Source organism: Melanerpes formicivorus, unplaced genomic scaffold (genome assembly GCF_026170545.1).
Source record: "Melanerpes formicivorus ecotype bairdi unplaced genomic scaffold, bMelFor1.0.p_v2 SCAF_45, whole genome shotgun sequence".
Classification (NCBI taxonomy): Eukaryota; Metazoa; Chordata; class Aves; order Piciformes; family Picidae; genus Melanerpes; species Melanerpes formicivorus.
In genome coordinates this window covers 1943267-1964461 of record NW_027142397.1, presented here as the reverse complement: position 1 = coordinate 1964461, position 21195 = coordinate 1943267, and the positions used below count along the sequence as shown (strand labels likewise).

At 64.9% G+C, this 21195-nt stretch overlaps 2 protein-coding genes across 5 annotated transcripts; one reads left to right on the top strand and one right to left on the bottom strand.

Annotated features, from left to right (window-relative positions):
- Nucleotides 1-1723: 1723 nt before the first annotated feature.
- HPCAL4 (hippocalcin like 4) lies at nucleotides 1724-6161 on the bottom strand. The gene is made up of 4 exons (XM_068158923.1): nucleotides 6035-6161; nucleotides 4159-4328; nucleotides 3800-4015; nucleotides 1724-3148 (listed from the first exon to the last, which is right to left on the bottom strand). Exons 2-4 carry the CDS (start codon nucleotides 4318-4320, stop codon nucleotides 2951-2953), a joined length of 576 nt encoding a protein of 191 aa, XP_068015024.1. The 5' UTR covers nucleotides 4321-4328; nucleotides 6035-6161; the 3' UTR covers nucleotides 1724-2950.
- Nucleotides 6162-9287: 3126 nt separating this feature from the next.
- LOC137451585 (CYFIP-related Rac1 interactor A-like) lies at nucleotides 9288-17389 on the top strand. 4 transcript variants are annotated; one of them, XM_068159180.1, is made up of 12 exons: nucleotides 9288-9431; nucleotides 12159-12240; nucleotides 12763-12843; nucleotides 14638-14759; nucleotides 14837-14942; nucleotides 15128-15264; nucleotides 15448-15525; nucleotides 15641-15757; nucleotides 15865-15944; nucleotides 16026-16152; nucleotides 16591-16661; nucleotides 16771-17389. In XM_068159180.1, the coding sequence occupies exons 3-12, from the start codon at nucleotides 12774-12776 to the stop codon at nucleotides 16832-16834; spliced, it is 972 nt and encodes a 323-aa protein (XP_068015281.1). In that variant the 5' UTR covers nucleotides 9288-9431; nucleotides 12159-12240; nucleotides 12763-12773; the 3' UTR covers nucleotides 16835-17389. The 4 variants fall into 4 exon arrangements, with proteins under 4 accessions (XP_068015281.1, XP_068015280.1, XP_068015279.1 ...); XM_068159179.1 differs by lacking the exon at nucleotides 12763-12843 and adding an exon at nucleotides 14033-14112 and having other exon boundaries at nucleotides 9289-9431; XM_068159178.1 differs by lacking the exons at nucleotides 9288-9431; nucleotides 12159-12240 and adding an exon at nucleotides 14033-14112.
- The last annotated feature ends 3806 nt before the right edge of the window (nucleotides 17390-21195 follow it).

Genomic DNA, 21195 nt, shown 5'->3' with positions numbered 1-21195 from the left:
TCTCCACCTTGAGTTGCTGCCCTGTCAGAAAGCAGCCCTGGCACAGCCCCAGGCTCCCACACACAGGGGACAACCAGCCCCAGCCCTCCTTCCCCAGGCACTGCTGAGGTGCAGACAGCAGCTCCTGGCCAGTCCAGGCAAGTATGGCAGCCAAAGCCAAGGTGAAAAGCTCTCCCTCAACAACACTACTAAAAATACACTGCCCTGGCCCTGGCAGGAGCCCATCTCTGTGCTCAGGTGCTGGCTGCTGCAGGACAGATGAGATGCTGGTGATCTGAAGGGTGGAAGCCAAACCACACACCTCCCAGCATGCTGGAGCCAAGCAGGATGGGCTGAGCGTGGCCAGGACCACAGGCCAGAGCCCACACTGCTGCCCAGGAGCTCACACTGCAGCCCAGGAATCAACACTGCTGCCCAGGAGCCCACACTGCAGCCCAGGAGCCCACACTGCTGCCCAGGAGCCCAGGAGCCCACACTGCTGTCCAGGAGCCCAGGAGCCCACGCTGCTGCCCAGGAGCCCAGGAGCCCACACTGCTGCCCAGGAGCCCACACTGCTGTCCAGGAGCCCACGCTGCTGTCCAGGAGCCCACACTGCTGCCCAGGAGCCCACACTGCTGCCCAGGAGCCCACACTGCTGCCCAGGAGCCCACGCTGCTGCCCAGGAGCCCACACTGCTGCCCAGGAGCCCACACTGCTGCCCAGGAGCCCACACTGCTGCCCAGGAGCCCACACGGCTGCCCAGGAGCCAACACTGCTGCCCAGGAGCCAACACTGCTGCCCAGGAGCCCACACTGCAGCCCAGGAGCCCACACTGCTGCCCAGGAGCCCACACTGCTGCCCAGGAGCCCACACTGCTGCCCAGGAGCCCACGCTGCAGCCCAGGAGCCCACGCTGCAGCCCAGGAGCCCACACTGCAGCCCAGGAGCCCACACTGCTGCCCAGGAGCCCACACTACAGCCCAGGAGCCCACACTGCAGCCCAGGAGCCCACACTGCTGCCCAGGAGCCCACGCTGCAGCCCAGGAGCCCACACTGCAGCCCAGGAGCCCACGCTGCTGCCCAGGAGCCCACACTGCTGCCCAGGAGCCCACACTGCTGCCCAGGAGCCCACGCTGCTGCCCAGGAGCCCACACTGCTGCCCAGGAGCCCACACTGCTGCCCAGGAGCCCACGCTGCTGCCTGATTAACTACAGAGAAGTCTTTGAAGCTGATGGTAGCTCCTTAGCAACAGCCACTGTCACTGCAGGCTGCTGCTGGAGAAGAAGGGACAGAGGAAAATCTGTGTGGGAAAGATGGGGGTGGGAAAGCAAAGGCTGAGAAGAAGGACAATGGTACAGTGCCAGCAGGTCCCACTTGATGGTGGTGCTGGGATGGGCCCCAGGACAAAGCCACCAGGTCCTCTGGCTACGTCCAGCCTTGAAGGAAGGCCACAGCCAGACTGCAGCTCCTGGCTGCCTGATGAAACCTGTTTGCAGCACAGACCAGGGCTGTCTGGTCCTCCCCACCCCCAAGAGATAACATTCTCCTTCCCAGAGCTGCCTGAGTGGCTGAAGGGTTCCACCTTCCCCCATCTTCAAGACCCCCCAGGCTGTGTGAGCTCCACTGTGCTGTCCTCAAGGGTTTCTCCATCCCTTGGAGTGCCACAGGCTCAGGTGACACCAATGCTGAGGAGTGCAGTGCCCACAGCTGCAGCTGCTCCCCAAGAAGCCACTCAGGGAGGAACATCACACGTGGGGGACAGTTTTATTTTCTCCATTAAAAAAATAGATACCAACTTCACCACCTCCTGACAGACACTACAGGCATCAACACCACCACTGTGCAGGACAAATACTCATCTGTGACAACATTCCTGGCCTGGGGCAGGAGGGATGGAAGCAGCAGGCTGGGATGGGGGCAGGGAGGAAGGAGCCAGACATGTTTCTTGTGGCCTCAAAAGCCTTGCCAGGAGGCTCAGCAGGTACAGAACCCAAGACCACCTCTCCACAGCCTCAGTCCAGGACCCACCGGTCCCCTCAGCAGTGCCACACACCAGGAGCAGCAGCAGGGCCTGCCTTCAACACCCACACCCCCAACCTTGTCCCAGGGCAGCCCACAGAGTCACACGTCCTCTGCTTTCAACCTGGGGCCCCAAGCATCACCTCAGGATCCAGGAAGGGGCAGAAATTCCACAGAACATCCAAGATGCTGCCAGGGCAGTTGTGGAGGTCACCCACTTGCTCTGCCAGCTCACACAGGTGGTGGGATGGAAGATGGCTTCTGAGATCAGTCACTGACCACACCTTGGACACTTCTGCTCTCCCCTGACCAATCCTGGATGCTGCCAGCAACAAAAGCAGGGCTGGAAAAGCTAAAGCTGGGCAGAGGAAGCCAAAGCAGTGAGCCCTCAGGGAGGGTGCAGCACCCTGCTCCAGCTCCCCAGCACCCTGGAGCCAGCCTTCTGGCAGCCTTGCAGGGAAACGCCAGCAAAGAGCCCAGGGCCAGGATTTGGGACCTCCCAGCCTCCCTGGAGGCATCACAAGCATTGAGAGGGGATCAGCAGAAAGGGGAAAGAACTGGGTTTGGTTTCAGTTAGGATCAGGGAATGAGGCAGGCAGAGCAGTGAGGGAAAGCAGGGAAGGTGAGGACAGTTAGCCCTGGGTCACCAGGATGCTCAGCACTGGCTGCAAGGAGTCCAGCTCCAGGGTGGGAGAGGGCTGATCTGAAGTTAACCTCAAGCCAGCAACACCCAGAGCAGGCTCCACTACCCACCAAGGGAGAGCTGGAGCCCATGGACTGTGTGCACCCAGGGCACAGGAGCTGCCCAGGAGCTGCCCACCTGGGAGCAGAGGCGGAGGGGTGGCAGGAAGGATGGAGCAGGCACAAGGGAGGCTTAGCAGAAGTTGGGGATGGAAACCACCACAGGGAGCAGAGGTTGGCTGCACCCAGTCCAGCAGTGAGCCCCCAGGGCTCTATTTCTGCATGTCACACTGCAGGAGGAGGACGATGGAGGGGTCACTCTTTGCTGCCTCCTTGAACTCCTCCAGGGAGATTTGGTCATCCTTGTCCTTGTCCATCTTGGTGAAGATCTTGTCCACACGCTGCTGGGGGGTCAGCCCATCCTGGTTCATCCTCATCATGATCACAGTCCCCACCATCTTGTAAATGGCCTGGAGCAGGAGGAGAAGCAAAGTATCAGAGTGGGAATGCTGGATGGACAGAAGAGCCCAGGACAAGGCAGGGGACAGGATTGCTGCTCTGCTGGGACCTGGTTAGCTGCTGGCATGAGCTGTGCTGCTGCACAGCTACCACCAGGAACAGACCAAGGGACCTTTCAGGCAAGGCTCTGGGGAGGAAAAAATCGTTCTTGGATGTCAAAAAGAAGAGGGGGAAGAAGAGGGGGAAGAAGAGGGGGAAGAAGAGGGGGAAGAAGAGGGGGAAGAAGAGGGGGAAGAAGAGGGGGAAGAAGAGGGGGAAGAAGAGGGGGAAGAAGAGGGGGAAGAAGAGGGGGAAGAAGAGGGGGAAGAAGAGGGGGAAGAAGAGGGGGAAGAAGAGGGGGAAGAAGAGGGGGAAGAAGAGGGGGAAGAAGAGGGGGAAGAAGAGGGGGAAGAAGAGGGGGAAGAAGAGGGGGAAGAAGAGGGGGAAGAAGAGGGGGAAGAAGAGGGGGAAGAAGAGGGGGAAGAAGAGGGGGAAGAAGAGGGGGAAGAAGAGGGGGAAGAAGAGGGGGAAGAAGAGGGGGAAGAAGAGGGGGAAGAAGAGGGGGAAGAAGAGGGGGAAGAAGAGGGGGAAGAGGCTCCTGTGCTGCTTTTAACCACTGCTACCTCAATGATCTCCAGCATCTCCAGGCGTGTGATCTTCCCATCGCCATCCAGGTCATACATCTCAAAGGCCCAGTTGAGCTTCTGCTCGAAGGTGCCCCTGGAGGTGACAGAGAGGGCGCAGATGAACTCCCTGAAGTCGATGGTGCCGTCCCCGTTCTTGTCGAAGGTGCGGAAGGCGTGCTGGGCAAACTTGGAGGCATCTCCATAGGGGAAGAACTGCAGGGAAGAGAGGAGGGAGAGCTAGGAACAAGGAGGAGGAGCTCAGCGTGGAGCCCACACCCAAAGCGGCAGCCTCGTCCCGGCAGGAGCAGGCTGCTCCAGCCCCACGGGCAGCGCTTGGGACCTCGGACAGAGCCTACCTTGATGTAGAGCTGCTGGAACTCCTCCAGGTTGAGGATGCCGGTGGGGCAGTCCTTGAGGAAGCCTTTGTACCACTGCTTGAGCTCCTGCTCGCTGAACTCTGTGCTCCTCACCAGGTCATCCAGCATCTCTGGGGCCAGCTTGCTGCTGTGCTTGCCCATGGCTGCCCCTGGGAGGGGAAACACAGGGCTCCTGCACACCAGGCACGGGGAGGGCTCTGCTCCCAGTCCTTGCTGGCCAGCCCTGCATGACTCTTCCCCATGCTGGAGCTGATCCACCCAGCTGGTGGCTGTCCATGCACTGCCAAATGCCAGGACAGTGACCCTGCCCCTCAGGACAGTGCCCACTCTTAGCTGTGGTGTGGCTCCAGTCCACCCCATCTCCAAGGCTGGCTCCTTTCAGGCTGCAGAAGAACACTCAAAAATCAGCTGAAGACTCAGAACTCCTCCTCACATGGCCTTTACCAGGCCACAGTGCCCAGCTGCCCTCTGTAGGGATGGGACAAAGAGGAGACAACACAAATCTGCCACCAGAGCAGGGAAACACCTCCCTGGCACCATCTGACTCTCGACATCCAGCCAGGCACACAATGTCCAACTTGCTGCTGGCCAGCCCTTGGTTAGGATGAGGTCCACAGCCAGGCTCCCCCCTGCCACGGGCTGCCCACAGCAGGGTGCCCTGGCGCTCTGGCAAGCCCCCAGCTGCGTGGGCAGGATGTGGAGCTGCTCTGATACACGCCGTGCCCGCTCCCACGCAGCCTTGGCTGCTGGCACCACTCAGCCTGAGCAGCAGATGGTTTGCTGAGAGCTCCTGGGGCTTTGCTCTCCGTGGAGAAAGTTGAGGAGAAGCTCACCTGGAGCTCAACCAAGCACTGTGTCCCTTCCAAGCATCTGATTTCCTGACCATGTGGACTCGAGGGACATGGGGGTTACCCTGGGGCGGGCACAAGCCTCCTCTGGGAGCGATGTGAGGCTTCCGAGGCTCCCAGCTGCTCCCACAGGCAGGAGCTGCTTCCTGCCCCATCAGCCCACCAGCAGCTGTCACTGTCTGCTGCGACAGCGCTGAGTCCACCACCCCTCAGCAGCCAGAGCTGAGATGTCTGGATGCCCACGGAGAACACGCTCAGCCGTGGAGCTGCACGAGTCCTCCTGGCACCACAGCCTGGCTCTGACCTGCAGGGACCAGCTGATGCCCACCTTGCTCCATGCCCAGCTCCCCCCACGCCTCCCACCAGCCATGTGCAGCCTCTCAGCTGCTCAAGGGGCAGCTTCTCCATCAGGGAACAGCAAGGAGAAGCCAGAAGCACCACATCTTGTCCTGCAAGCAAAGCCCTCAGCCAAGCTGGGACCCAAGAGGAGCATCCTTTGGACCACAGCCATCCATTCCCCAACATCCTTTGGACCACAGCCGTCAGTTCCCCAGCCTGAGCAGGACCACGCCAGGGGAGGGGACATCAGGGACCGGAAGGGCCATGCCTGGCATGATCTTCTTGTCTCCAAGCACCGATGTTATCCTTGGTTACTGGATGCTGCTCCCGACATAGGGCAGAGAGATCGCTACGGGCGTCCCCCAGACTCCAGCACCGCCCAACGCATCGGCACCTGGGGTGGCAGGGAAGGGGCGCAGGACCCGGCCCCGGGGTCTGGGTGGGGTGGTTGGGCCGGGGGCAGCAGCACTGGGGCGGTCAGGGGCTGCTCTGCCCACCCGGGGACGGGTCGGGTAGCTCCCCGGGGCACCGGCACCCGCTGGAACCGGCTGCCGGGATGAGTGCGGCTGCCGATACCTGCCCCGACGGCCGCTCCGCACCGGGCGGAGCTGGGGGAGCACCGGCTCCCGGCGACCGGGGGAGCGGCTCCCAGCCCCGACGGCCCTTACCTGTGTACTGTGCGGGCAGGAGGAAGCTCGGCGGGGCCAGGCGGGGCACGGAGCCGGTACCGGAGGGGCCGCTGTCCAGCCCGCCGGCTCTGCCCGCGCCGTTCCCGCCCCTCTTGTAGACGGGGGCCGCCTGCAAACTCCCCCCCAGCGCCGGCGGCAGCGATCGGCCGTTGGCTGGGAGCGCTGTCAATCAACGGGAGGGGCTGCGCGGGGGGTCGAGGTGGGATACTGGGGGGCAGTACTGGGATGCTGGGAGGCGAAATGGTACCGGGATGCTGGAGGGGGAAGGTAGAAGAGATGCCGGAGGATGATGGCGGTGGGATGCAGGGGGAACGCTGGCAGTGGGATGCTGGGACCAGGATGCAGGGATGCTGCTGGCCCTGCCTGGTGCCCAGTGCTGAGCAGACCCTCACTGTGCTCTGTGCTCCCTGCTCCTCCTGGCCCTCTCTGCTGATGCTTCCCTGCTTCCTCCTCCTCACTCTGCCCCACTCAGCCACCTCTGGCTTCTGTCCCTGGTGACGGCTGATACCGAAGCACCCCCAAATCCCCTTCCTTTGGTGTGCTGCAGGGCTGGCAGGGCCATGCTGCCTGCAGAGGGGACACCAGGACACATCTCAGTGCTCCTCACTTGGCAGAGCTGCGGCTGAAGGTGGAGAAAGTACCCGGGAAACTGCTCTGATCTCCAGAACCAAACGTGGAGTGTTTCCATGGTGATCACTGGCAGCTCCTCACAGTGACCTTGACCATCCCTCTGCCACCCCAGTGCCACCAGTGCCCATCTGCAGCAGCCCCTCTGCAGCTGGTGGCTACTCTATCGGGCAGGGCTAGTCCCCATCCCGGTCCTCAGTGGGGCTGGGGGGTGCCATGGGGGGCTCTGCCCTATGGCTCAGCATCCTCCTGCCCAGCTCTGCCCTGCTTTTGGGGGCACCTACCCTCGCTGGGGGGGTGGCTGCATGGAGCTGCAGAAACTGCCCCAGCTGGAGGGGGGAAAGGGCAGGTTCACAGAAATGCACCAATGCTGCAGCTGTGTTCATGCAGCAGGGCTGCAGGCATCCCAGAGCCAGAAACTCTGAGACTCCCCCTCCCAGGGCCGGATGTGACCCCTGTCCAGGGCTGGATCCTCACCCAGGGTGGGACAATTCATCCCCTTGGCTTTTAGGTCACTCCAGTAGCCTCCACCAAGCAGGTGCTGGGCACTCAGCTCTGTCTGTCCCCAAAGGCTCTCCATGAGCACCCCCCACGATGCCAGCTGGGCATCTCTTGCCAGTTCTTCCAATGCTTAAGGAGAGAAGACATCAATTAGCACCACTGCTAACTGCCTGTGCTCAGGGGGTGCAAAGAGGGGGGGCTGAAAAATTAATGAGGGCTTAATTGAAGTGGCATGGCTGCCAGGGCTAAGACTGGCACAGCTCAGCTCATGGGACACAAGCAGCTGGAAGAGAGTGGCAGGGCAAGGCTAGGGGTGCCATGAGGATGACCAGGGCAGCTGTGGGGTGCTGGGGTGTCCAAGGTTTTGGGGCTGTGACCCCTCAAATCCTGGTTTTGGGGAGGTTTGTGTGCAGCTGGGCACACTGGTGAGCCCGAGCACGTCAGCTGGAGCGCCCAGCTGAGCCCAGCACCCCGATGGGGGCACCCCAAGCCCTGGCATGAACCCAGGCTCAGCTGAGCTGCAGGTTCTGGCATTGCAGAGGGGACACCAGGCTGGCCCGGGCTGGGGACACAGCAGCTCTGCAGACACCTCTGGCTCCATGGCAGCCCTTTGCTCCCCACTCCTGCAGCAGCGGCACCCCAGCTCCCCGTCCCGGGGCGCAGAGCTGCCAGGACCTCACCGATCGCTCAAACCTCTCCTTCCCCAGGCAGGCTGCCGGTTGCAAAGGGCTGCAGCTTCCCCCAGTGGCTACGAGCCGCAGCAGCACAGCTCTGGGGGTCTTGTGCCCCACGGCAAGGACCCCACAGCCGCACCCCCCCCACTGCCTTGGGGCTGTTGTAGCTTGATCAGCCTCCCCCGAAACTGCTGGGAGCTGTGGGGAGCAGGAGTCGCCACTGCTCGTCCCGGTGCCCCCACAGGCAGATCCCAGCCAGCCCCTCTCTGACCCCCTCCCCAACTCTCCTCTGCCTTGAGCCTCCCCACGCCGTGGTCCTGGGCAGGTCCAGCACCCCGGGAGTCGTGGGCTGGGCAGGGCTGGGGAGTCCTGGGGCGGACACCATCCCTTCAGAGCAGCTGCAGTGTTCACAACCAGTGCAACCCCACAGAACCCCACAGGGGGCTGGTGGGGCATGGGCACAAGGTGGGACATTGGGACGGGCTCCAGGTGGCTTCTCCCCTGGCACACGTGTGCCCATGGGCAAGGCAGTGCCAGCCCCACGGGGTGAGCTGTGCTTGGCAGGGGCTTGGAGCAAAGTGGGGATTTTTTTCCTGCTCTCTTGCCCATTTCTCCTTCTGCCCAATCCCTTCAGGCTGTGTTTCCTCAGCAGCCTTTTCCCAGCCACTCACCAGGTCACTTCCCTGCCCTCTGAGCCCCGGAGCTGGGTGGTGCTGGGTGCCCTGGCACCGGGGTGCTGTAGGGCAGGCAGCCACATTCTCTTTTCCTGCTCAGAAATGTCCTTGTGCAAGAGCAAGGAGCTGCCACTGGGCAAGCTGGGTCTGGCGGTGCCCACACTGCTGGGAGTCCCTCCTGGTGTCCCTCCAGCCTGGCACTGGCCTGGGAAAGGGGGTGGAAGAGCAGAAATACTCCGAATTTGGGGCTTCTCCCCGGTTCCTCCCTCCCCCACCGCCCCTGTGGGAACAGCTCTGTGCTGCCATGTGCCGTCCCAGCCCCTCCTGGCTGTGCTCAGGGCTGAGCCAAGGCAGGACAAACCGTGCTGCCTGGGCCCCTGGGGCATGCATCTGGCTTGGCCCCACGGCAGTGGCACTGGGTGGGCTGCCCCCCACCCCCGGAGAGGGGGCTGGGGTGGGGGGAGTTGTGCCATCCAGAAGCCAAGGGAAATGTGGGGGTTCCCTCTCCCTGCTCAGAGCAGGCTCTGTGTGCTCAGCTGGGCTGACTGCGGTGGGGGCCGGGGGGGGGGGGCACACAGAGGTACCCACTCACTCCCATCACCCCCCCCCCAAACCCCAGCAGGACCCAAAGCCCTCCCCCAGGCAGGCCACAGAGATGCGCCGGCTGGCACGCAGGGGGTTAATCGTCCTCATCTCCCTCACACTTGAGACGTCACCGTCACCAGTGGCGGGGGGGGGGTGGGGGGGGCTGGGGGCTATGGTGGTCTTTGTGGTGCATTGGCAGCTGGCGCAGGGCGGCTCACGCACACGGCTCTGCCCCGGCTCCCGCGCTCCGCCAGCAGCCGCAGACGCCCCGCAGCCGCCGCCGCCTGCCCACGCCTCCAGCGCCCCACGGCCACGGTGAGCACGAGCGGCCACGGGGGACGGGGGACAGGGATGTCACCAGGCCTGAGAGCAGGGGGAAGGGGGAGGGGGGGGGGCTGTGGCAGCCGCTGATTATCTCCCCCCACCCCTCCCCCAGGGATCCAAACTGCTAGCGGGGCCCCCTCTTTCCCCTTGCACCCCCAACGCTTGCTGGGTGCCCCCAAGAGCGGGGGGGTGAGGGGGTGGGTGCAGCCTGCCCCCAGCACCCCTTCTCCCCTCCACTCTCCCGGACGCTGCGGCCCCAAGGTGGCCCTGGGTGGGTGCGGGCACAGGGCTGGGTGCTCGCTGCTGCGCCGGGGGGGTGCTGCGGCTCAGCGCCCCAGCAGCCCTGCGGTAAATCCTGCTGCTCACCCACAGCCGCAGCCAGGCAGGGGGGAAGCCCCCAGCACCTCTCTGACCCCGTTTTTTTTCGGGGCTCAGCACCATGGAGGGCTCAGCCCCATGGGGGGGGGGACACTCGCATCACCATCCAAGCCAGGGAGGTTCTCAAACCGAGGTGGGGGGTGACAGCCCCGGGAAGCCCTACCTCCACCCTGGGCAGGGATAGGGGTGCCCTGCTTCAGCCTAGGGCAGGATTTGGCCCCAGCATCCCATTCCCGGGATAAGCTGTCCCCCCGCCCCGGCAAAATCCTTCAGGCACCGCGAGTCTGACCCTGCGAGCGCTGCGGCGGTGCCAGAGCGGCCATGGGCGGGGGGCGGCTGCACGGCGGCGACTCGGTGGTGGCGGTGGGCACCGGTTCCAGCACCCAGCGGGAGCTCACTGGGCACCCAGGCAGGCGGCGGTGAGGGAGGGGTCCACAGGATGTGGAGCCGAGTCAAAGGGAAGGGGCAGCCAGCTCCTGGCCGGGGGAGCGGTGCTGCACCAGGCTGCGGTGCCCACAGCAATGCTGTGCCAGCAGCAAAGGGGCACAGCCCCAGAACGGCCCCCGGGTGACACAGCAATGGCCCGATCCGGGGGCAGCGCTGCCCCTTTGGCGTGGCCAGCCTGGGCACCACCGGCTGCCGGGGGAGAGGCTTCTGGGTGCCGGATTTGGCCCTGCCTGGGGCAGGAGAGGGGTTTGACCCCATTGGCTGCCATGTCCCTACAGAGGTGGCACTCGCTGCGGGGTCCCCGTGGGGCAGGATGCTTGTGAGGAGTGGGGAGAGGGTGGAGGGAGAGGAAGGGCTGCGGGGTCGGGCTGGGACACAAGGAGGCCACTGCAGGGAGGGACATAACTCGGGGCCACCTCAGGTGTGGCTGGGGACAGGGAACCAGCTGCCTCCCACCCTGCTTCCCCCTCCCCCGAGAGCAGCTCTGCACCGGCTGCCCTCCCCAGGCGATTTGTGGTGCGTGGGACCCCAGCTCAGCCTCGCAGCAGCCCCTCACCCTCCACGGCAGTACCCCCGGGGGACCTGCCTGCGGGTCGCAGGGCCAAGGGCCACCGCGGGACACAGGCACCTGGGGACAAGGACCTGCTGCAAACTGGGGGCTGAGCTCCCCCACACCAGGGGGGCTGCAGCAATCCCCTATCCTCCCAGCCAGCACTGAGCCCCCGTGTCATGGATCAGCCTCTTACTGGGGTATCCCCACCCTGGGGACCATGGCACCCCACCCGTGCCCCCTCCCTGGGCAAGGCAGAGCTGGGTGGTGACAGAGCCCAGCCCCAAGCTGCCCGTCAAGGACACTTGGTGGCACGGGGACGAGGACATCCCTGTGCTGATCACAGCCTGTGTGCCACAGCTGGAGCTGAGCAGGTGCAAATCTCTCACCCCAGAGCCCCCAGCACCCATCCAAAACACCCCAGCACCCAGCAGGATGAACGATGGGGTCACTGGGGGTCTTCATGCCCCACTCTGGGGGCTGAGCACCCACCACATGGGGGGAAATGGGGGCAGGGGTGTGCAGTGGCCAACCTGGGTGCCCTGGCTCCCCCAAAGCAGCATTTGGGCATCAGGCTGCTGCCTCTCATGCAGCCTCAGTGCGAGGCCATCACTTACCAGGCCCAGGAGGAGGAGGAGGAAGGCAGAGTCTTCTCTGCCGATGCCTAGGGTCTGCACTGGAGCTGTGTGGGGAGCACTGGGCTGGGGGTGGGGACACAGCAACCCCATCCCTGGCACAAGGCTACCTCACCCTCCCCACCACCACTGCCTCTTTCAGCTCTCCCTCTCCCCTTCCCCAGCTGCTTTGATTAAACTCAAGCTCATAATTAACAACCTGCTGAACCCCACAGCTGCTTCCTGGAGCCCACTGACACCACGGGGCCAAGGCTGACCCCCTCCCAGCCCTGCAGGAAACGCGGGAACCAAGGGAGCATCCCAGTGGATGCAGGATTTGGGTTGTGCCTCAGCAGCAGCCAGGGCTCTTCCCACAGGAAAGGGCAAACCCAACCAGTGGCACTGGGAAAGTCACCCCCAGGGTGGGGCTGGCCCCTCCAAGGAAAGATGGGGGGCAGGTGGTGCAGCCCCCATGCTGCTGGCAGGTGCCCCAAGGCGGGGGGCAGAGGGGAGGTGATGCTCAGCCAGTGCCTGGTGAGCTCCTGGCAACACCAGCTGCTGGCAGGGGAAAAATAATTGAGGCAAATAAGGTGGAGGCTGGCAGCTGAGAGCCAGGCCTGGGAGGTGCTGTGTGTCCCCCCTGCTTCCCTGCCTGGTCACCCCCCCCGCTGCTCCCCAGGGTGGGGAGGTGCCCCACGGGGTGGCCTGACCCTTGTGTCCTGCTCACAGGTCCCCGCCGGCCCATGAAGTGATTCAGGCAGGTGGCACAGCCCCTGCTCCTGCCATAGCTGCCCCCACACCAGGCACTGAGGTAAGGACCCAGCACCGTGGCCCTGGGGTGGGTGGGATGCTCTGGTGGGGGCACCAGGTCCTCAAACCAGTCTGTGGGGCAGAAATCCCAGCTGGGGTCTTCCCCTGCCCACGGGGGACGCCCAGCCCTGCCACCCTGGTGAATTGGCATGACCTTGTGGGGGGTCACCTGGGGCAGCCCTGCCGTCCCTGGGGCTGGGGTGGGGGAACTGGGGTGCTTTGGGGGGAGATGTCACAGCCAGGGGCACCCACAGGCAGAGTGATGCTTGTGAGCCCACCCACCCCCAACTCCCCTCCTCACCCCGGCCAAGGGCAGCAGCAGCAGCGTGGGGAGAGCCACCACGGCCTGGCAAACGCCCCCAGCCCTGTGCCCTGGCCAGGGGGGCACGGGCTGGGGGACAGCAGGCCCGTGGGGCGCAGAGCCCAGTGGGATGGGTGCAGGTAGGTGCCACGGCAGGCAGGGGCTCGGTGTCCCGCCGGCAGCCCCGGTGCTGTTCCACTCTGTTCTGTTTCTCTCGCTCAGGTCTGCTGGCCATGGGCAACCTGATAAAGGTATTGGGCAAAGATTTAGAAAACTGTCCTCATTTTTTCCTGGATTTTGAAAGTAAGTCCTGTGAGCAGGGCGGGCGTGGGGAGGGGGCCAGGGCCGCTGCCGAGGCTGCTCGCCCGGAGAGGGGGACGGGCACAGTGCCCCCCGAGCTGCCCCCTGTCCCCAGGCACACCCCGTGGAGGGCTGAGTGGGGCAGCGGAGTGGGACCCTGAGAGGGGCCCCAGCCCTGAAAGCACCAAGGAGACCTCCCTGGATGAGCAGTGGGGATGCAGGACACATTCCAGCAGCAGAACCCGGGGCAGGAGGACCTCAGGCCTGTGCCCGCTGCTGTTGGGCTGAGTGGCCATGTGGCACGACCCCTGCCACCACCACGGAGGCCAAGGGAAGGAGGAGGCAAAGATCCGTGTCAGGAAGGGCAGCGTGGTGGTCACAGCCTGTGCCCAAGCCTCAGGACCCCAGCTTCAGCCTGGGCTGGGCCAACAGGGACAGGACAGCACAGCTCCGGGGTGGGCACAGGAGTGTGTGGGAGATGGTGACCACCATGGCAGGACACCGGACACAGAGCAGCCCCGTGGGGCCCCTTTCCTCCCTCTCCTCCTCCTCCTCTCGAGGCACAGCTCAGAGCAAGAGCCGGGTGGGGTAAAAATAGTGCAGCAGCAGCAACCAACCACCGCTCCGCCCGGGCCCCGACGGGGAGAGGCCGAGCTCGGCTCACCGCAGCAGCTCCGCGCAGCCCAAAGCAGCCAGGGCTGGGGTCGCACAGCCCCCCTGCCCCCGCAGCGAGCGACCTTCCTGGCTCCTCCTGCGCCCTCTGAGGCAGCTCCGCCTTCGCCCGCCTCCGGCAGCACCTCGGCACTGGGACGAGGGGCTGCGGGGGCTCCCCAGGACCCCTCTTTTCGGGGTTGGATCTGGAGCCAGAGGTGGGGGGACGCCTGTAGCCAAGACCCGAGGGTCTCGCTCACCGCTTCGCCCTCCTCGCCGGAGCCCGGCCGCTCTCTCCTCCCTTCGCTCCTTCCTCTCCATCAGCCATCTGCCAGCGCTCATCACCATCGCGGGGGGAAGAGGCTGCAGCCCGGCGCTGGGAGCGGCCGGGGGGGGTCACCCACCGGCACCCCGAGCCCCCCCGGGGAGCAGCAGGAGGGGGACGAGGGCTCCAAGCCGCCGCTGCCCGCAGCCCCGCACCTCTTCCCCGAGCACCACCTCACCGGTCATGCTTTTTTCCCTCTTGTTTCTTCTCTTGCAGGTTTCACATGGGGAACCTTCTTAAAGTGTTGACTTATAACGAACTTGACCAAGGCCCTAATTTTTTCCTTGACTTTGAAAGTGAGATGGGATTTTTATTTTCCTTTTCTGTTTTGTCCTTACTCTTGAGTTCCACATCCGACACCATTTTGAGTTTCCTCGTCCCTCCCCGTCGCCCATCGCCCATCGCGCCCATCCCAGATGTCCTCCCCCCACCTTTGCCGTCCCGGGGGTGTCACCCCGGGGAGGGGGGTCCGCGGCTGTTGGGCAGACCCGTGCCCTTTGGGGCTATCTCTCGGCACCTCTTCCCCGGGGCGCTTTGCAGCCCATTGGGGCCGAGCCCGGGGCTGGGGGCTGCTCGGGGACCCCCATGAGCAAGGACCACGGTCGCAGGGCAGCCAGGACTCACCCCCTACTTGTCCCTTCTCCGTGACTTGGCTCGAACTGGGGCAAGGAGATGGACCAGGGGGAGAAACCCGCCAGGAAGGGCTGCGGGCTGGCGGGGGGAGCTGCGGGCTGGGGTGCTGGCACCCCGCTCCGGCTCTCGCCGCCCGGGGCCCCGCTCAGAGCCCTCCGGGTTTCTCTCCCCGGGGCGCTGCCCTGCAGATGCGCAGCCGACGGAGGCCGAGACCGCGGTGTGGAACCAGGTGAACGCCGTGCTGGAGGAGGCGCAGGCAGTGCTGGCCGAGCTGCAGTCGTACACGGGCGCCGGGCAGGAGATCCGAGAGGTGGGCACCGCTCCGGCGCCCGCTGCCCACCCCCCCACCACGACGCGGGGCAGTCACCGGTGCTCTCCCCGCAACAGGCCATCCAGAACCCCGGGGACCTGCGGCTGCAGGAGAGGGCTTGGAGCGCCGTCTGCCCGCTGGTCGCCAAGCTGAAGCGTTTCTACGAGTTCTCCCTGCGGCTGGGTGAGCTGCTGAGGCTGCATCCCCACCTCCTTGCATCCCCCTCCTTGCATCCCTCCGTGGGGGCAGGCCCCGGAGAGCCCTGCCCACGGGGTGTGCTCAGCTGTGGATGTCGTGCCGCCCCGTGCCTCAGTTTCCCCAGGCGGGGCTGAGGAGCAGGAGGGGGACCGGTGGTGCTTTGTCCCCAGAGAATGCCCTGAGGAGCTTGCTGGAGGCCCTCACCAGCCCCCCATATGCCCCGACCCAGCACCTCGAGCGGGAGCAAGCCTTGGCCAAGCAGTTTGCTGAGATTCTCCACTTCACCCTCAGCTTTGATGAGCTCAAGGTACCTCCCTGAGACCCCCTGGGGTTGGGGGAGGGGGGGGGCGGCCATGAGGTCCCCACATTGAAACCACACAAAAGCCACGAGGCAGTGCAGTCCCTCATGACCCCCAAGGGGCTCACCCTGGGCACAGCAAGCTGGCCATGCCCCTCACCTGGGTCCCTAATAGCGATCTGCCCCTCCCAGATGACCAACCCTGCCATCCAGAACGACTTCAGCTACTACAGGAGGACCATCAGCCGGAACCGCATCAACAACCTGCAGGTGAGAGGCTGCTGCTGTCCCCACCCCACCCAGGGGTGGCCTCCCAGGCTGGGGATGGCACAGAGGGGAGAAGTCAGGCCCCCCAGCGCCCTCCCCCCATCCTCCTCCCTCGCAGCTGGATGCAGAGAGCGAGGTGAACAACGAGATGGCCAACAGGATGTCCCTCTTCTACGCCGAGGCCACCCCCATGCTCAAAACTCTCAGCAACGCCACCACCAAGTTCGTGTCAGAGGTGAGCGAGGCCGGGGGGGCCCTTGGGCAGGGGGCAGCCTCCCTCCCGCCCCAGCACCACAGCAGGGTCAGGAAGGGAAGTGGCAGCCAGGGCCTGCTGGGTTTCAGAACAAGACCCTCCCGATCGAGGACACCACCGACTGCCTGAGCACCATGGCCTGCGTCTGCAGGGTGATGCTGGAGACCCCGTGAGTACCCCGCAGGGGCTGGGCATGCCTCGGTGCCGGGGCCCAGCCCGCTGGGCTCAGCCAGCCCCTCCCCCTGCACAGGGAGTACCGGAGCCGCTTCACCAACACCGAGACCCTCCTCTTCTGCATGCGGGTGATGGTCGGCGTCATCATCCTCTACGACCACGTCCACCCCGTGGGGGCCTTTGCAAAGACCTCCAAGATCGATGTGAGTGGTCGTGGGGGGCACTGGAGGGGGGGTCCCACTCATCCCAATGGAGCTGTGACACCCAGGGGTCCCTCTCCCTGGCTGTCCCCCTGCAGGGGGAATTTCTGTCTGAGCTGGTCCAGAGGGGAACTTGACCCCACCTGGAGCAGTGAGGAGGAGGAGGGGGAGGAACCATAGGCTGGTAGGAGTTGGGAGGGACTGCTGGAGATCATCCAGGGTCCCCTACAGCAGGTCACACAGCACTGCAGTGTCCAGCGGGGTTTGAAGAGTCTCCAGAGGAGACTCCCTGGGCAGCCTGCTGCAGGGCTCCAGCACCCTCGCAGCAGAGAAGTCTCTGCCCGTGCTGAGGTGGAGCCCCCTGTGTTCCACCTCAACACAAGGGGACAGCCCCCCGCGGCACCTCCAGGCTCTCACAGCCTCTCCTGCTCCCTCCACCAGATGAAAGGCTGCATCAAAGTCCTGAAAGACCAACCCTCGACCAGCACCGAGGGGCTCCTGAACGCTCTGAGGTGAGCCGGGGGGAGGGCCGAGGGCCACGGCAGGGCTGCCGCCGGGGTCGTGGGGTGGCAGTGGAGCAGCTCACGGTGCTGGGGGCGTGACTGTGCCCTCTCCACCCAGGTACACCACCAGGCACCTCAACGACGACACCACCTCCAAACAGATCCGGGCCCTGCTGCAGTGAGCTGGGGGTGGCCCCAGGCTCGTCCCCGTTGTCACCTCCCCCATGCCCATACTGCTCATTTTGTACAGAGGGGGAAAGGGACAAGAAGAAATACACAGAAATACACAAAGCAACCCTGACGAGGGCCTGGGGCCACCCCCGAGGCAATCCTCTGTCCCCCCCCACCACTTCCCACCCCCTGCTCACCGCTCACAGGACACAAAGGGTGGGTGGCACTGTGGGGACAACCATGCTGGGGGGTGCTGGGGCCAGGCAGGATGGACCCAGGCAGGGATGTGCCAACGGGGCTGGTGGCAGTGAGTGCCCATGGCATGGGGGGGGAGGCACCTTGGGGGGTGGGGAAAGGGGCAGGTGTTAGCCCTGTCCTCATCCTTGTCCCTGAGCATCTGGCTGCAGAGGAAGAGGAGGGGGAGGAGGAAGAGGCAAGATGCCTGCAGATGTGCACTGGAGGAAGTGGCTCAGGCCCAGCTGGCAGACTTTCATGAGCAATCTCCACTCACCTCCTCTTTTCTACAGCCTCTCTTTGGGTGTGCAATAAAAAGGACATTTAATGGTTGGGGTCTCTGCTGTGTCCCACCCTGCACTGCACAGGCTGCAGGCACCTGGAGCACTGTGCCCAGCCCTCGCACCCCCCAGCTCTGAGCCCTCCCCCCGACAAGGACCATGACCCCTCCCCTCTCCCTGACACCCTGGGGACCTGTTCCTGCTGGGTACCAATCCTCTCTCCCAGCCACCTCTCAACCCCCCTGGGACACTGCCAGCGACCCAGAGGGACAACAACCAAGGGCTGAGCCCCGCAGGGTGACCCCCAAGCACGGTGGGGCTGCCCCCAAGCACGCCCCTCTAGGGCATCCTCCTCCCCCAGTGCCCCAGCAGCCGCAGACTGGCAGAACCGGGAGGCTGCTGGGGCCAGGCTGGCTGCCACCTGCCTGTGCCTCTGCCGGCAGATGGCTCTGTGGCACCGCCACAAAGCAGCCCCCGGGCACCCCCCTGCACCTCGCCCCCGCGCCAGCCCCACCCTGGCCAGACCCACCCAGCCTCTGCCCCACCTGCAGCCCCCTCAGCTGGGGGAGGCCCCAAGGGGCACCCCGGAACACAGGGCTCTGTGCCAGCCCTTGGCAGCGGCTTTGTCACTGCCCCTGCCCAGGCATGGGGACACCTCAGGACATTCCCTGCCACAGCCAGGCTCCTGGGACCCAGGGCCAAGTCTTCTGGGGTTTGGTGTCCCCCCAGCCAGCCAGAGCTCCAGGGCTCCCCTGGCTGTGGCCTTTCCCACTGGGCAGCCCTTTGCTGCCCCCACACTGGGGATGGGCACCCCAGTTGTGACACTGGGACCCCAGAGCCCACCTACAGGGTGGCTTTCTGGTGGCATGGCCCTGCCTCTGTGCATGCCCACGGGGGTTGGAGCAGGGTCCTCACCGGCCTCTCAGCTCCAGACTTCATCATAGTGCCAACAGGGGCACCCAGCCCAGCCCCCACGTCCCTGAACCTGCAGGGGTACCCACCAGCAGCCCTGGCCACAGCACCCCCAGGGGATCAGGAGCAGTTCAAGGAGAGGACAAAGGAGGAGGAAGAACTGGCAGCCCCCAGCCCTTTGGGGCATGGCACTTCCTGTGCCCAGTGCCAGGCTCCAGCCGGGCACACCCAGGCTTTGCCGCCAGAGCTCCCGCGCTGGCCACGCACCGCTGAGCAGCCTTGGCCAGCAGCTCCTGTGAGCCTCTTGTGACTCAGCTGCCCCACAGCCAACCCTGAACAGTGCCAAGGACCCCAAAATCCCTGCCCTGCTCCAGCCCTGGCAGCAGCTGTGCCTCAGTTTCCCTGCGGTTACCTCCAGCCCTGCAGACCCCGGAGGCTCCATCCCCCCAGAAACATCACCCAGGGCTGGGTTCTGCCCCTGTGGTGTTCCACAGCACAGTGATTCCCCTGGGGACCTGCAGATGAGGCCCCAGTCAGGTGGCAGCAGCTGGCATGTGTCTGCAGGAGCTGCCATCCCCAGGTGACACCAAACCCCAGATGGTCCCCAGCCCGCCCGAGGCACCAGAGGCAGGATTCTGTCTGCAGGGTGGGAACCGGGCTGGGAGGAGCAGCACCACCCAGGAGCTTCAAGAGGAGTCAAGGGGCAGTTAGATCCTTCAGAGCCACCCCCGAACACAGGCACAGGCAGCAGCTGGTCACCGGTGCTGGGTGAGGTGGCAGCTGTGCCACAGTGCCCTGGTGGTGGCCAGCTCCTGGCACAGAGCCGCAGCCTGGCCACCCCTGACGTCCCCCATGGTGCTGCCTCTCCCCTAGGAGGGGAGGGCTGATGCCAAGCTCATCTCACATCTGTGGCTTCAGCCCCAGCTGTCCCCAGGCAGCTCCCTGCAGGGCAGAGCAGGTGGCAGGTCCCAGCCCGGCTAAGGGCAGCAGCGTGGGGATGAGAAATGTCCTGCGGTGGAGCAGTGGAGCAGAACACGGCAGGGAAAGGGAACCAACAGGTGGAGGAAACAGAGGCAAGCACAAGCCCTCAGGCAGCACAGAGGCTGGATCTGAGATCCAGGAGGTTTCACTTCAACATGAGGAGAAACCTCTTGGGTGTGAGGCTGCTGGAGCCCCGGAGCAGGCTGCACAGAGAGGTTGTGGAGTCTCCTGCTCTGGAGGCTTTCAAACCCACCTGGGTCTGTGGAACATGCTGCAGGTGACCCTACCTTAGCAGGGGGTGGGTCTGGACGATCTCCAAAGGGCCCTTCCAGCCCCTGTCCTGCTGGGATTTGGTGATGCCACCAAAGGGACTTGGGCTGCTGTGAGCTCCAGGGCTGGTGGCCAGCAGCGAGGCTCAGCCAGCCTCAGCTTCCCCTGCAGGCAGCGAGCGAGAGCTGAGCTTGCTCGGGTGCCATGGAAGAGGCTGGTGAAGGCTGGAGACCACCGGCAAGAGGGCACAGACGGTGGCACACAGCACACGCACCTCCCACAGCCAGACCCGGGGCTTGGGGCTGCAGCGGCTGCCCTGCCCCCTGCCCTGCTCCCAGGGCCGGCCCCCGGCCCCCAGCCGTGCCAGGGGCTGGGGAGAGCTGCCCGCCACGGGTGCCCAGGCGAGAGGGCTCCCCTTAGGACAGGGATGATGCCCAACCAGCGAGGGGCTCTGCCCAGCGCCAGCTCCCCAGCAGCCAGCCCCGGCCCGGCCGGGGCAGCGAGGAGTCGGCAAGCGCTGGCGAGCCCAGGCGGGCCGGGCCGGGCCGGCAGCAGTTTCTAATCCCGGTGTAATTAATGACCTTATCTTTGGCCAAAGCCATTTAGATTAAGTGGCTGTGTGATGGGCTGGGCTGCGGCCGCACAGATGGGAGAGCTGCGCTCGTCTGGGGATTAGCGCGGCGCAGATGGAGCCGGGAGCCAGTCCCCAGCCCCAGCCCTCCCGCCTCTGAAACATGAGACCACAACAACTTTCTCGGCCAGCCCTGCCCGGGCTCGGAGCTGCTCCGCATCGATTGTCCCTTCCGCAGGGCCGGGGCGAGAGGAGCAGGAGCTGAGCAACCTGCCGGGGCCAGGGGTCGGTGCAGTCCCTGCCGGCAGCTCCATCCCAGGCCCTGCCTGGCGCCCTCTGAGCAGCAGAGGTGCAGCAAAGCCTCAAGGAGATGCTGGCCATGGCTCTGCACAAAAAGCTGTCCCTGCCTGACGGCCCTCACCCCTCTCAGAACGCAAACTCCCCTGCTGCTTGCTGCTGGCAGCATCAGGGCAGGCTTCCACCTCCCTGTGTCCAGCCACAGCATCAACAGAAGCAAGGGGGACAGACCCCAGCACCACCCCCTGCTTCTCCGGGGCATCTGGGAGCTGCTAGCCCCAGCAGAAGGCAGAGGGTGGCATGGAGCAGGGAGGAGGCTGAGGAGCCCCTGGCAGAGCAGGCTGGTGAGCAGAGGCAGCTCTGGTGGCAGGGGAGGAACATTGCTCTGTGGGGATAACAAAGTTCCTATCAAACCGATTAGGGAGGTGGAATCCACTGCTGCCAGCAAGGGCTGCTGCCTGCACCCAGCAGTCAGAGCAGAGAACTCCCCCCCCTCGCTCCCAGAGCTGCCCCCATGGTCCCAGCCTGGCCTGGGGAGCAGACTCAACAGAGCCACACTCAGTGTTCCAGCAACAAATGCTGGAAGAGCCTGGCTGGAGAATCAGAGTCCTGGAAGGGCTCAGGTGGGAAGGGAGCTCAGAGCTCCCCTGCTCCAATCTCCTCACCCTGCTGAGGGACACCTCCCAGCCAGACTCAGCTGCTCAAGGCCTCATCCAGCCTGGCCCTGAACACCTCCAGGCAGGAGGCAGCCTCAGCCTCCCTGGGCAGCCTGTGCCAGAGTCTCACCACCCTCCTGCTGCAGAACTTCCTCAGCTCCAGTCTGACC